General features: G+C 40.1%; 1 protein-coding gene across 3 annotated transcripts; it reads left to right on the top strand.

Moving 5' to 3' along the window:
• Positions 1-1,291: 1,291 nt before the first annotated feature.
• On the top strand, positions 1,292-14,946 carry LOC146362504 (CMP-N-acetylneuraminate-beta-galactosamide-alpha-2,3-sialyltransferase 1-like). 3 transcript variants are annotated; one of them, XM_084920194.1, is made up of 7 exons: positions 1,292-1,625; positions 2,172-2,440; positions 2,661-2,857; positions 9,422-9,583; positions 9,803-9,848; positions 9,973-10,092; positions 13,784-14,944. In XM_084920194.1, exons 2-7 carry the CDS (start codon positions 2,189-2,191, stop codon positions 13,862-13,864), a joined length of 858 nt encoding a protein of 285 aa, XP_084776320.1. In that variant the 5' UTR covers positions 1,292-1,625; positions 2,172-2,188; the 3' UTR covers positions 13,865-14,944. The 3 variants fall into 3 exon arrangements, with proteins under 3 accessions (XP_084776320.1, XP_084776317.1, XP_084776318.1); XM_084920191.1 differs by lacking the exon at positions 1,292-1,625 and having other exon boundaries at positions 1,634-2,440; positions 13,784-14,946; XM_084920192.1 differs by lacking the exons at positions 1,292-1,625; positions 13,784-14,944 and having other exon boundaries at positions 1,634-2,440; positions 9,947-10,082.
• The last annotated feature ends 374 nt before the right edge of the window (positions 14,947-15,320 follow it).

The raw sequence follows: 15,320 nt of genomic DNA, 5'->3' as shown, positions 1-15,320 counted from the left end.
AGAACCCGGGGACAGAAAAGAGAAATAATATGACTAAAGAGAAGTTGAGAAGAGAGTTAACAGAAGGAGAGGGAAAGAAAAATAGAGGAAAGGAGGGATAGAGAGAAAAGACACTGAAAATCTGCTTCTCTAGTTGCTTTGCAAAACAGGAAAACAGCACAGAAGGGAAACTACAGCAACAACCAACATAAGCATAGGTAACAGTAAATAATAAATATTGAATCTTATTGAGTAGCACACAAAGCCAGCAACGCATGAGATGTTTAAAGGCAGCAGCCAACCAAGATAGTGTGTGTCTGTGAGTACCTGTTTGTACACCTGTGTGTGTGTGAAAGCGCAGGTAGTCACATTTGACCATTGTGACTGTATTTATTCATAATGTCTATTCTGTGTTATTTTCACGAGATTCATGAGCATGAGATTGTTGTTTTGCCACAGGAAAATGCAAAAAAGGATATTATGTGCTATTAAGGACATGACAAAGGAATCACACAGTATGGAACTTTTAGCCAAGCAAAATCCTTAAAGTAATCATTTTGCTTTAATGCATTTGGGTCAAGTTATAATTTCGTCACTGCCCGCCTCCAAACATCAAACCAATCTGACCCTAAACAAGAAAGGTGTTCCTGCTCGTCTCTAAGCTTTCCTCCACATCCACACATAAAGGTAGAATACAGTAGGTAGAGTAGTTTTTGAGTGGAAAAACTGTGCATGGTCACAAGAAATTTGAGGTTATCAAGATTTCCGTGGTGTTTCTGCACCACGTTGCATTTAATAATTATTATTCCTAATCTATCTTCCTCAGTTTGTAATGTGTCTAATTCAATGCAGAGGGTTCCTTATAAGATTTTTTCCTTCCCACTGTTACCAAGTGCTTGCTCATATGAAGGCTGTCTGAATCTGGAGGTTTTCTCTCCATTAATGTAGCATACCATCTTTGGTACCTTCTTAATAATGTAGTATCATCTTGTACTATGAAAAATTAAAAAACAAACAAATCCTCCCCTCTGGTTTGTGTATAGAGGTTGAATGGCATTCTAAAACATTTCAAAAAGCATCAATTTTTATACAAGCGATGACTGGTATGAATGACTCCAATTAGAATTGGTAAAGGAGTAGACCACATTAGCTTCAGCACAGGTGAACTACTGCAAACAATAATAAAATAATATAATTATAATAACAGTCATTCATCATTTTCAAAAATGAAACTGAATGAAACTCATTTTCCCATCTAGCATTAAATCATATATAATATTAAGAAATATAATAATAATAATAAATACAAATAAAATCATGTGATATTCTTCTTCTTCTTCTTATCATTATTTATGGTACTACATTCATAAGCTCATATCAAAAATAATCTGACATGGATACATGGTTTCCTTCCATGTATGGTTTTCATGGGTTAAACAGATCATAAATAAACCCTCCCAGGTAATACTACACTGGCTGTTGCACAGTTAACAGACAGGTTTTTCCTCTTTTCTCAATTCTGAGAACAACCCAAACAATTCAGCTTTCCTAGAACCAAAACTAAAACCCCACTAGTTGAATAGTAGCTCACCAATTCTATCTTTCACTGGCTCTCTGCCTGCTTTCTACTTCCTTTACTTTTGAAGGTAAGAGAAAATATATTACATTTAACACTATTAATTACTCATGACAAGCTTTATAGAACCTCTTAAAAAAACCTTATTCAGATGTTGTTAAATATATACATTTAAAAAACATGTTAGCATTATAGTGTGACTGAATTGTGTCTTTCTGTTTGATTCTTTAGCAGGTTAATGGGATTATTTAGTTTTTAGGAGGTAGAGCAGGTCATCTGCTAAGTGGAATGTTGGTGGTTTGATAGATCAGAAGAGAACACTATAAGAACCAATCTAATTATAAAATATTTTCAAAGCGTCTTTCTATGTTATATTAAATAAACACTGTCCAAAATGTTTTCCTTTCTACTGGGTGTCATGTTATGCTATTTAAGTAGAAAGGCAATGTCTTTTAAATGATTATACTTTGTCCTCAAGGGCAATGCCATCCCCAGATTATGTCACCAAGGTTGCTTTTGAAACAGTGGATAGTGTTTTTTTGTAGGCTTCTTTGTAACATTGTCTACATTCTTAGATTTACTCACCTGAATGTTTCTCCACTCACTGAATCCACAGATTGTTCTTCATTAAAGATGAATTCCAGACAGAAAAAATCCAGGGTTCTAATTTCCCTACTCCTGTGCATCGCAGTGATGCCTATGTTTTTCAGTCCTTCATGGAATTTATATGTTTACTCCTTTGGGCCCTGGAAGTCAAGCTTTTGTTCCTGTCTCAAATGTATAAGAGATGGTGATCCTTGGCTTAGGGAACAGATTGATGCATCTCCTGAACCCTTTTTGCCAAGAAGACACTGCATGTCAGAGAATGATTTCCTCTGGTGGAAGGTAAATTAAATGATCACTAAACAAAACAAATGTTGATTAACTTTGCATTTCATTATATTTTTCCAACTGTTGGAGCCACTGGAAAACACATACTTGGAACGTGTGAGATATCCATCTATATATATATATATATATATATTCAATGTTGACAAAAAAGTGTAAAACTTGCTGTTTACCAGTTCCATTAACTTTATTAACTTTCCTCTGTTATGTCTGTCAGAAAATAAAGCAGGAAAAATACGACTTCGCTTTCTTCAATGCAACAGTAGAGAAGGTGTTTGAGATGCTACCGATCATTTCAGAAGATGTAAAACCCAGGCCTGATCGCTGCAGGATTTGTGCTGTAGTGGGGAATTCTGGTAATTTGAATGGATCACGTTATGGACCTCTGATTGATTTGCATGATTTCGTAATAAGGTAAAATAGAATACAATCAAACATTCACTTTTACTTAGAGTTGACTATTATGTTGTTTAGGGGTGCAACGATACACAAAATTCACGGTTTGGTTCGGTTCGATACTTTGGTGTCACGGTTCGAAATTTTTTCGATACAAAAAAATGTTCATGCTTTTTCAATTTGTCATTTATTAAAATTATAAATATATATTTTAACTCAAAAGTACAGTTTTTAAATTTAATGTTGCTGAAACAACAAAGTAATTGTTAGAGATAATCTTTTATCAAACACTCAGATATAATGAAATAACACTCAGACACTTCAGCAGTTTAACGTGCACGGGTGAGAGCTCAACAGAGACTCACACCCTGCAGCAGCTCTCTGCCTTTATTTATACACAGCATGAAGCATACAAAGAAGGAAATACTATGCTTATCTAGTCAAGCATGCAGGTGTGACTTCTCAAAACGTTGTGTTCTCTACAAGGTCGTTTCTTACTCTTGGGTGGCGGTTTCCTGTTGCTGACAGATAATATGACAGCACACAGTTTCCGTTATAGAGCAGAGAGCCAGCGGTTAACTATGCAGCTGGTTGAGTACAAACAGAAATATAAACACTCTTAGCTGATTATTATATGAATAATAAAACCTTTAAAGGCAAAAATCCTTTGACAGTAATAAAAAAATAAATCTATCTGATCGAGAAATCACTCATCTTTGGAAAAGAGAGTTTATTACAGAGAAATGGCTCTTTCCAAAATAAAAGCTATACTATACGCTTCTTCTGGGGTATACTCTCAGCAGCATATTAAACATATCAGGTGCTAACGGCTGTCTAAATGACTCGGGTAAAATTTGTAGCATGCGTGCTTGTTGTTTTTGTCTGCTTCCACTTGACTTTGCACTAGGATGATGTCGGCGTAAATGTGCAGTCATATTCATTGTGTTCCCACTAGTGCTGTCAGCGTTAATCTGAAATGACGTTAACGCCACAACACGGCAAATCTCCGTTAACGAGCTACCGCGGATCGCCCCATGCGTGGGGCTGGACGGCGTCAACACATTAACGAGCAAACTGCACTAACGCAGTAGTTCCCACCCATGTAATTGAGCATTGCGTGGCACATCCGACATACTGTTTTACTTTTGTCCATGACGCGCTTACCTTCAGGGTCATACTTCACATGAAGACCAAAATAGTTCCAAAGCCCAGATCTGAATGAGGGTGGGGGAGGTTTCATTTCTTGAGACAACATCCGGCTTGAGTGAACGCTGGCGCGTCTGGCTGCCGCTACTCACCGGTTCATTTTTCGATTATTTGGATTTATTTGGATTAATTGGATTATTTGGATTCAGATTTGAATGAACAGGGACATTCACACTCAGGACCAGATCGATCTCTGCCAGGGATTGATTTGCAACGCTTGTCCTCAACTTCTGTTATTTCAGCTGAATGTGTTCTCACGTCTTCTTCTCAGTGAGCTGCACTAGCTTAACTGTTTGAGCTATTTTAGCCCACCTGTTCGTTGCTCCGGCCGGCTCGGCTCCTTTTCCTCCACACAATCGAAGATGCGGACCAAGATGTTCCTGAGCTGGTCGGCACTATTTTGGATTCTCCTGACGCTCGTCTACCATCCTACGGCTGGACTGCTCCGCTATACAGCCGCTGAGCTCCTGCGCCTTCGCGGGCAGCTATCGCTCCCGTCGCCGGCGGAGCTCCACTACCACCCGGGCATCACTTTCCAGCCTCGCCGGAGATACATCCATCGTGGGTCCCGCAGGATTTTCCATAACTCCAATGGAACTAAATCGTTCTGGTCTGCTACTCGCCGCCCTCGCAGGAACCCTGATCGGGCTGTCAACCATCGATCTCTAGCCCACCTGCCTAGGGCGCCCACCGCGATTAGCAAAAAAGAAGATACTCCACTCAACTTCGGTCTTCTAAACATTCGTTCATTGACAAGTAAGGGACCTCTCATCCAAGACCTCCTATCTGACCGTAAGTTTGACTTTTTCTGCTTAACTGAAACCTGGCAACAACCTGATGACTTTTCTCAGCTAAACGAATCTGCTCCTCTGGGGTTTGTTTACTTTTCTAAACCCCGCCGCTCAGGTCGTGGGGGTGGTCTCGCGATCCTTTTTCGCCAGCACTTGAAAGTCCTGCCAGTTAATGTTGATACCTTTAGTTCTCTAGAGGTCCTTGCATGTGAGCTGACTGGACCCATTCCCACCATCATAGCTACTGTATACCGCCCCCCCAAACCTAACCCTGTCTTCCTCAGTGACTTTGCTAATCTACTAACCCATCTTTCATCTCTCTCCCCAAATGTGATCTTGGTGGGAGATTTCAACATTCACATGGACAATAATGACCTTCTGCTCACCAGAGACTTTTCCTCCTGTCTCGAAGGCTCTGAATTTAAACAATTTATCGACTTTCCCACTCACTCTAAAGGACACACCCTGGACTTGGTCTGCTGTTCTAGTCTTACTCCCTCGAATCTTTCTGCTACTGAAATCCCCATAACTGACCACTTCCTCCTTTCATTTAATCTCACTCTCTGCTGCTCTTCTACCAAGCCAACCCGTCTCATCTCGTTCCGCAACATCAAGAACATTGATATGGACATTCTCACTACCAGTTTGGACAATGTTCAGATTCCGGACTTCTATTCTACTCCTGATGATTTGTTGTTATATTATAATAATTGTCTACGCACTGTCCTTGATTCTCTGGCTCCTGTAAAAACCCACTCTGTTTCCTTCGCTCGCTCTGCTCCCTGGTTTACCTCTGACCTCCGAGCTCTGAAGGCCAAAGCTCGGCAGCTAGAGCGTAAATATAAGAAATCTGGTTTAACTGTTGATTCAGAAATCTATAAATACCACGTACTTCAGTATAAAGACTCCATTAACAAGGCCAAACAAAGCTTCTACTCTGGTATTATCAGTTCTTATGAGGGTAATGCAAGGACTCTGTTTTCAGTTTTCAACAAACTAATTCAACCCCCCAACGCTTTACCACCGCACTTCTATTCCTCTGAAACCTGCAACTCCTTGATGCTGTTCTGGACTACGAAAATCAATAACATCCACCAGCAACTCAGATCAAATGTTGTGTCTACGCCCTCTCCAGAACCTTTTCTCCTTTTTGAGCCGTTTTCCACTTTTCATCTTCCTGATTTATCTGATATTTCCGAGTTAATATGTAAATCAAAGCCTGCCACATGTCATCTTGACCCCATGCCCACGGGGCTTGTGAAATCCTGCCTCTCTTCTTTACTCCCACTCATTTCTGCTATCATTCACTCTTCTCTCACCACCGGTATCGTTCCCTCCTTATTGAAGACTGCTCTAGTCACTCCTATACTGAAAAAACCTTCTTTAGATCCTAACAACTTTAACAACCTCCGTCCGATTTCCAATCTACCCTTCATTTCTAAGATACTTGAAAAAGTGGTTGCAGCTCAACTTCATTTACACCTGGTTAATAATAACATCTACGAGAGATTTCAATCTGGTTTTCGCTCATGTCACAGTACCGAAACTGCTCTACTTAAAGTCACTAACGATCTTCTAATCGGAGCTGACTCTGGTCTTCTCACCATCCTCGTCCTTTTAGATCTGAGCTCAGCCTTTGACACCATTTCTCACTCTGTCCTTCTAAGCAGACTTTCCTCTCTCGGCATCTCTGACATACCCCTCGCCTGGTTTCAATCATATCTCCTCGACCGCTCCCAGTTTATTCAACTAAGATCATTCCGCTCTCGTCTATTCCCCGTCACCTCTGGTGTACCCCAAGGCTCAGTTTTAGGCCCTCTTCTCTTTATAATATACATTCTCCCTCTAGGTACCATCTTCCGCAAATTTGATCTTCAGTTTCACTGTTTTGCTGATGACACCCAGTTATATCTCTCTTGCAAACCTGATTCCTCCTTCCCACCTTCTTCCCTTACAGAATGTCTATCCGAGTTAAAATCCTGGTTTACCTCTAATTTTCTAAAGCTCAATGAGGATAAAACTGAGATCCTCCTTATTGGCACCAAATCCAACCTTTTGAAGGCAAACCATTTCTCACTCACCATCGATAACTCCACAGTTTTCCCTTCTCCTCAGGTTAAGAGCCTTGGTGTCATCCTAGACAGTTCACTTTCCTATAAATCTCACATCAATAATCTCACCCGTTCTGCCTACTTCCATCTACGTAACATTAACAGATTGCTTCCTTCTCTTTCCACCCAGTCTACGTCCATTCTTGTACATAGTCTTGTTACCTCCCGTATTGACTACTGCAATTCTCTTCTGCATGGTCTCCCCCAAAAATCCCTTCATAAGCTTCAACTGGTTCAGAACTCTGCTGCTCGCATTATCACCAGAACCCCCTCCTACCAGCACATCACCCCTGTTCTCCAGGAACTTCACTGGCTCCCTGTGAAATTCCGGATAATTTTCAAACTTCTTCTGCTCACCTTCAAGGCCATTCATAACCTCGCTCCTTCTTACCTTTCTGACCTGTTAACCACCACTTGTTCTGCCCGTTCACTTCGTTCTTCTTCTTCTATCCAGCTTACTGTACCTTCCTTCCGCCTCACCACCATGGGAAGCAGAGCTTTCAGCTGCTCTGCTCCCAGGCTGTGGAACTCTCTGCCCCCTGAAATAAGAAATATTGGTTCTCTCCCCCAGTTTAAATCCCAACTCAAAACTCATCTGTTCAAATCTGCATATTCACTGTGAATCCACTGTTTGTTCATTTTATCTTGTGCTTTTATTTTATTGTTCTTATTCTGCCATTGTTTTACTAAGTGTTTTATCCTATTGTAAAGTGTCCTTGGGTGACTTGAAAGGCGCTCATAAATAAAATTTATTATTATTATTATTATTATTATTTGCCATGTTGCAACGAGCTTAGCTTCTGTCTTGCCAGCTTGCGCTGCGCTCAGTGGATCTGCGCTCGACAGTGCAGCCTAGGTGGAGTAGTCGAACGCAGATCCACTTCTTTGGCTCTCGGAGGAGGCGGACACACTTTTTCTCCTCTCCTCTATCTTCCCTGCTAGTTCTTATGTCCTTGTCTAGTCTCGTGTCTTTTTTGCATTACTTTCCCTGGAACACTCTCTCACAGTCTGTGTCTAAAACCTAAAAGATAATTATGGATTTGATCTACTGGTCTCTGAATGCTATTGACACCCTTTAACGAGAAGTCTGGGCTCGGGACAACCCGAGTGCCCTGGAGGGATACACGATGGACGGGTGGCAGAGGATTGTGTGCCTGGCGGGACTGTCGATCGAGGACGCTGAAGATATCTACCTATTCGGAACCATGATAACAGGGTTCTTGTTGATCGGAGCTGGCTTGGCCCTGGCTTATCGGAGAGCGGAACCGGCTGTTCAAACCCCCACAAGGCTGCCCGCTGGGATTGGAACGACAGGTGCGACTTCTCAGAAAGGGCTCACTGAAGGCAACATGGTTAAGAGCTTGGAGGCGCTTACGACTGCAGTGAATGCTCAGAATAACACCTCTGAGCGTATGTATGTTGGATTACATCAGGAAAGAATCAACTCAGAACAACATCTCTGGGCGGAAGCTGGATTACATCTCGGATCAGTAGGCTGCGGTCGTGAGGTCTCAGAATCTGCTATGTGAGCAAAAGAGCGACAAGACCACAGAATTGACGGCTAATAACATCATGGAGAAACTCGCAGCTATTAACGGGAGATTGAGAGACCAGTGTCGGAGTGTTAAAAACAGCTTGAAATTCTCATGAGTTGTTTGCAAAAGAAAAATCACCATCATAATGCGGCTACCCCTTCGGCGCCAGCTGTGGGCTCAAGGCTGGAGCTGAACAAAAACTCCCTGATAACGACTGTGTTGAGTCTGTTCCTTCCCATTCCCTACAAGGCCACCTGGGTTGGCTGGAAGACTGTTTACTTAGCCTGGCGGGGCGAAGGACACTGTCTCAGCTGAACTATGGACACGCACACACATACATATACTGATACTGATAAGCACTCACTGACGCATCACCCTCCCTATCCAACGCCACCTCCAACGCTTACCTCCCCCATGATGTGGACATCGGGTCAGCTGGAGGCGCAGTCGAAGATTGCAGCAGTCCCAAATCAGATTTACACACTGGAACACTTTCCCATGTTGCTTGTCTGTGTTTATTGTGTTATGGTGTGTTGATACCTGTGCATTCCTGTATTATCCTTTTGTGTTACACATTTCGATGTTTTTTTTCCTCGCTACCTGGCCTGACCTGTCTCCCCAATGTGATGTTTGTATTGTATGTACGGTCGGCAAGGTCTGTTATCTTGGTTGTGGGCAAAAGACCTGCAACTGACAAATAAAGGCTATCTCATCTCATCTCATCCACTGAGCTCTCAACACAGACTGCATTGTCAGAAGAAAAGTTGATAAAATAAATTAAAAATTTTGTATTGTTCGATACATATGCGTACCAAACCGAAAGAACTGTATCGAACGGTTCAATATTGATACGAGTATCGTTGCACCCCTAATGCTGTTGTATTGACTCTATTCACAAAATATGATTTAACTGCATGATGTTAAATATGTGTAATTTAGAATGAACTATGGGCCGACCAGAGGCTTTGAAGTGGATGTTGGAACCAAAACAACTCATCGTGTCATGTATCCAGAGACTGCTAGCTTATTGGACCACACCACTCACCTTGTGTTTTTTCCATTCAAGATGGAGGATTTTTTGTGGCTCCTCGAGAACGTTGGGTAGTTCAAACATTGCTGTTACCTTTTTATGTTTTTGTATTTAGAATATATATTTAGTACACTTGAATATTTAGGGTTGTGAAAAGCTTAACAAATTCATTATTGTGTGCATTTATCATTTCAATCGGAATCTAGCGTTAAATGATTCTAATCACATAATTGCTAATTAATTCCTTTTCTAGCATATATACCATTAATGTAAAAGCATATTTCCAACAGAGAAAATGGTGATTTAAACAAACAGAGCCTAGCCAACAAGAATTTGGTGAGTACATTATTCTATATTTTAACAAAAATGACAAACTGTATATTCATATATCAAATATAATTTAGTTAAAAGATTATATTGTGCATTATTCGCAGAATAAATGGCCATGTTTAATTACCAGGTGACGATCCTCAATCCGGCCTTCATGAAACACGTTCATCAAGTTTGGTTGCAAAAGAAGGGTGCTTATCCATCTACTGGCTTCATGGCTTTGGCTTTCAGCTTGATGATTTGTGATGAGGTAGGATCACATTCCAAAAGTCAAAGAAATACCAGTGAAGCAATAAGGACTGCTGTGCAATAAGTACATATGCCATAACTGCCAACTATGCTAAAAAAAAACCCCCAGAGAATTGTAATTTTATTTTTGTCCATTACGTCTTTGATTGCATTATTTTGGATCTACACTGACAAAAAAGGCCATGTTGGATTTACTTAATTCAATAGTGGACATTGGTTGCACACAATTGTTTTGCTTTCGCAGAAACTTAAACAACTGAGTTAAATCAACAAACAAGCTTTGTAATGAAGACTGTCATTTCCAAAACACTGCCCTCTCCCTGCGGTCCGCAGTGCTGTTAAAAAGGCTGTGGAAGTCCCTATATTAAACACGTAGACCTGTGACATAAAAATCACCAAACTCGGACGACCACAGACTGTTTTCCTTCGTGGTGATGAAGGAAAACGCTGGGTTGGCATGTAAAAGGGCATTTATTCCCTTCAAAGACCTGCAGTTCAAAAAAAGCTCCCCTCCGACAGCCAAACCTATCTGTTCTCTGATTGGATTGTTACATTTGTGATTGACGTGACATTGACCAATCAGATGAAAGGAAGAAAAATAGGGTCAAAATTCGTACTTGTAACTTGCAGGGTTTTTTTTTGGCTAAGTCCACACACAAATCTTTTTTACGCACACAAATCTTTTTTACACATACACATTTTTTTTACACATACAAATCTTTTTTACGCACACACAAATTTTTTTTACACATACAAATCTTATTTACGCACACACAAATTTTTTGTACACATACAAATCTTTTTTACACACACAAAATTTTTTTTTACACATACAAATCCTGATTTACAAGTAGAAAACCGATTTACAAGTACAAAATATTTATGACCACATTTTGAGCCCATACGCTTCACTCCGCACGCAAGCCTTGTGCTTTGCGCTGGGAAGAGGGGGGAGGTAGTTACGCTCGCAGTAGCACAGGAACAGAGCGGGAGGGAGAGAGAGAGAGAGAAAGAGAGCCAGGGAAAACAACGTCACATTAGAAAGGTATAGTGATCATCCACAACTATTTTCAGTTGCGGACGATAAAGGATTCAGAAAGTTTAGTCATGCAGGCCCATATGTCAGAGAATGTGCATCTTCTTTTTGTTTTCATATTTTTTCATATTTCTATTTAATTGTGTTGTGGTTTTTTTCAGTGTTTTGTCTTGTTCCACTTTAAACTTGTTTAAAAGGAAAAAGCTTAAAATTTAAATGGTTAAAAGTTGAAATGTAGTTGTTTTTTGTATTATATAATTTATTTATTACATTTTATGTGGAGTGAATAAATAAAAGTATATTTACGGTGGCTCGTAGAGACAAAGCACATACAAACTCCAAAATACGTACAAACTCCAAAACACGTACAAACTCCAAAACACGTACAAAGCACAACAGAAGTGCTCCAGGATGCTAGGGGCAGTGTTGAGCTTTTGTTACCTAGTGGCTACACAAGTCAGGAAGTACCAATGACTGGATTTGGTGTGTGGTAGTAACAGGTAAATGAACATTTTTTTAAATTATTTGAATATATATGAGTGCTTGTGTATAAATACACAAACAATACACATATGCTTTCAATTGTGTAATTTAAGTGATCTAGGTAGCTCTGTTTTGGAAGTTCAGTTAACGCTAGAAGTGTGTTTTGGAGTTTGTACGTGTTTTGGAGTTTGTACGTGCTTTTTGGAGTTTGTACGTGATTTGTCTCTAGGAGCCACCGTATAAATTTATATACAAACATATATAAATAAAACCACAGTTTTGTTTTTACATTAGTAATTCCTTTTTGTGCATAATTTTATATTGCTGTTAATAATAAATTAATTAAAGCAACAAAACAACCTGAAGATCCGGTTGCGAGCCGAAAGAGCCGGCTCTTTTTAGTGAGTCGAGCCGAAAGAGCCGGTTCTCTAAAAAGAGACGGAAATCCCATCACTACAACTTAGTGACTTGGTTGCTAAATTTAGCTACTTTTCAAACCCCCTTAGTGACTTTTTTTTCCTAAAAAAGCGACTAGCGACAAATCTGGCAACTTTTTCTGGTGTCACTGGAGTCTTCTGACGATGTCATTTAGCAACTTCTAGCGACTTTTAGGACAGCCAAAAGCGATTTTCCTTACTGAGGAGTTGGCAACACTGCAAATACACCCTCCAACCACACACAGGCCCACTGCGGTTTATTCCACACCACACATTCCTATAAATACATTGTCTCTCTGTGCAAAATGGGTTTAAAAACAATCAACTGCGGGATACTGTTTGTCCATGATTTGAACCGGAGGAACAAATTGTGGCAGGATCAGTGTTGTGCCAAGATAGGTATCACTAACAATATTTGTTCCTTCTGCGTTGCGAGCATTCGCTTAGCACGGAGTGCTGATCCAGTTTACTCCGCCTCCATTACAGAAAATTAGACGTGGAAGTAGTGATGTTTTAGTTTTGTGATAAAGTGAAAATGAGTGTCATTGCATTACCATTCAGTTTGAGGGTTACAACAGAAAATGTTATATTTATTATTCTCACGTGGTATCGGACGGGATTATTTTAACAAACGAAGGACATTTTACCTGATAATAATTTTTTTTTATCCTCCTGTAACTTCACTGTATAAAGAGCTAAAACCTTCACAGATTAAGCACCCCCCCCCCCCCCCCCCCCCCCTTTCCTTACCGGAGTCTTTGTCGTGGTTCTGGCGGCATAGGGTCCGGCCCAGACAAGTTCAAATTACGCTGACGTTGATCTCAAAGCAAAAATATTCAGCTTCACCTCAAGGTCAAGATCACAGTTATAGTTATTCTGAGAATCTTGTCAATGTTATACCTCAAAAGAAATTGGATTACCTTGGATTAGGGACAAGGTGCAGAGTGGGACTAGGACCAGGGACACTGCATTTCTGCCTTATTGCCTACTCACACCATGAACTAAACTGGCACTCTTAGCCTGGATTTATTTCCAATTTATGCTCATTGCAACAACATGTTCACACACCCATAATAAGACTTGACATACTTTTCTGGGACTTTCTAAAAACATTCCTCCTACTAGGAAGGCCGTAGTACGATGAGAGTTCTAAGAACTTGGGTGGAGGTTTAAGGGAAAAAAAGTAGAGCCATGTCGAGAGGTGTGATTAGCACAGGTGTGGATATAGCACACAAAAACATGATTAAAAAGAATCACCTTGAACCCACAACATGAATAACAAAAAAACAGGAACGCGCAGTGATCACATGTCCTGCCTTGTAACGTTGATTTAGTTATTGTTTGTTACTCATGTTGTGTTTATAATGAAATGTTATAATTACCTTTGTTGTTAATATACAAAAAGGTACAAATATTGACAAAATTGTACGTTTTAAAATTTCTTTCTGCTGGAAACCTTTATACCATGCCATTATTGCTAATATCTATCTGCAGCAGTTCTGTTGTAGATGTGGTTAACTTTAATTGTGGTTACTATTTTGCATCATTACACACCAGTGGCATGTGGTAACATTTCCAGAAAGCCCTGGAGGTATGAAATATACTGACAGCCTTATGCAGCTTTCTGGACTCTTCATGGTGTGAGATTATTATGCTATCATATGTTATCCTATGCCTATAATGTGAATGAGTGAATCATGATACTGCTGTAAGCCACACCATACTTCTTGTTATAGAGCAGACCTTCCCAAAGTGTGGGGCCCGCACTTCTGAAGCATATCTTCCCTTTGGCTTCACCTGCACAAGTGCAAAGGTAGGTCTCCCCTGCAGAACTGGTTTTCCCTGCGTCGAAAGCAGGCGCTGGGCTCTTCAAATCACGGACAAACAGTATCCTACATTCTTGATTTTTAGTTCTATGACTAACTACTCCTGACATTTTGGAGATGTTAGCTCTTTATACAGTAAAGTTACAGTGGGATACGAATAATATCAGGCTGATCCTGCCAGGATTTGTTCCCTTGGTTCAAATCACAGACAAACAGTATCCCACAGCTGTTCATGTTTTTAAACCGATTTTGCACAGAGAGGCATTTTTTGAAAAATGTATTGATAGCAATGTTGAATATTATTACACAGGAAAAAAAACAACAACATGTAAAATAATCACACCGTGACGCCTCTGCCTTTCTAAATAGAGGGACAGTAACTGCGTGTGTAAATGTAAGCGTGTAAAACCTGAAGATAGAGACAAAATACTGTTAATCTGACTATCTGCCATTCTGCAATTCATCTCCTGTAAACGTGGTGCACAGCGTGACGTGGAAAAAGGCACATACCTTTAACGTTGCATGACGAACTCTGAACGAACATTTCATACTGCTGAGTTAAGGAGAGAATATTGTGTGCAGAGAGCACAGAGCACATTCCACAGGAGCTTCACCCCCACCTTTGTTGGAAGCAGAAAAACAGGGAGCCAAGGTCATAACTCAGGCTCACTGAGAGTTAGAAAGTATGTATGTTTAGGTTTTTACGACTAGGTGGGGGCCATCAGAGGCTATAAGAGTTTGAGTAACCCTCCACCATTTTGAGATTTTGCTGTGACCCTCTTCATGCATGTCTCCCCATCCGGATGGTTTATGCTCATAAAGTGTTGAATTGTATGGAATAAAAGATTGTTGATTGAGCATTTATACACCGAGTATTGTCCTTCCTTCAGCCCAAAGATCGAAAGAATTTAACAATGGACATCTTCAACTTTCAAAACTTCAAAAAAATAAAAAAGCAAAACATTATTACTGTCACAGTCTACAGGGTCAAGTCTGAGTTTCTTTTCCTATCTGACTTTTTCTGTTTTTTTTCTCTTGTACTTTGGTTCAAGTTTTATATCCTCTCATTATCCATTATTTATATTTAAGTTTTCAGTTTCCCTCTGCCTTTTGTCATGTCCTCCTTCACATTTTCCCTCTTTGAAGGTTTGTTGATTTTGTTTCTTTGTTTTTATACCTTCCTTAAATTCTGCAGTAATTTTGTTTTATAGTTTAACCTTTGTTTATGAGTCCTGCATTTGGGTCAGACTCCTGCCTGCCACACAGGCAGCTGTGAGAATTAAATGCATAGTTAATAAGTATCTACTGTGTAATCAAAAATTATTGGTTCATGACTTCATCACGGATGAAGTTTTTTAACGTACATGCAGTACCATGATCAACTACAGACCGTATAAAAGCTTGTTGTGGCTACCCTAATGCTTCTCCCTCGTAAAAAAGGCAGCCA

Source organism: Perissodus microlepis, chromosome 22 (assembly GCF_051167445.1).
Source record: "Perissodus microlepis isolate ML-2025 ecotype Zambia chromosome 22, ASM5116744v1, whole genome shotgun sequence".
NCBI lineage: Eukaryota > Metazoa > Chordata > Actinopteri > Cichliformes > Cichlidae > Perissodus > Perissodus microlepis.
The sequence above is the reverse complement of the archived record's forward strand: the minus strand, read 5'-3'. Positions and strand labels throughout refer to the sequence as shown.

What these genes read in the sequence shown, in the direction of transcription:
- LOC146362504 (XM_084920191.1), top strand. Translation starts at nt 2,012, where the DNA reads ATGATTATACTTTGTCCTCAAGGGCAATGCCATCCCCAGATTATGTCA. An exon ending in ATGATTTCCTCTGGTGGAAG is followed by an intron (nt 2,441 to 2,660) that starts GTAAATTAAATG and finishes TATGTCTGTCAG; the next exon opens with AAAATAAAGCAGGAAAAATA. An exon ending in GCTTGATGATTTGTGATGAG is followed by an intron (nt 10,093 to 13,783) that starts GTAGGATCACAT and finishes TTCTTGTTATAG; the next exon opens with AGCAGACCTTCCCAAAGTGT.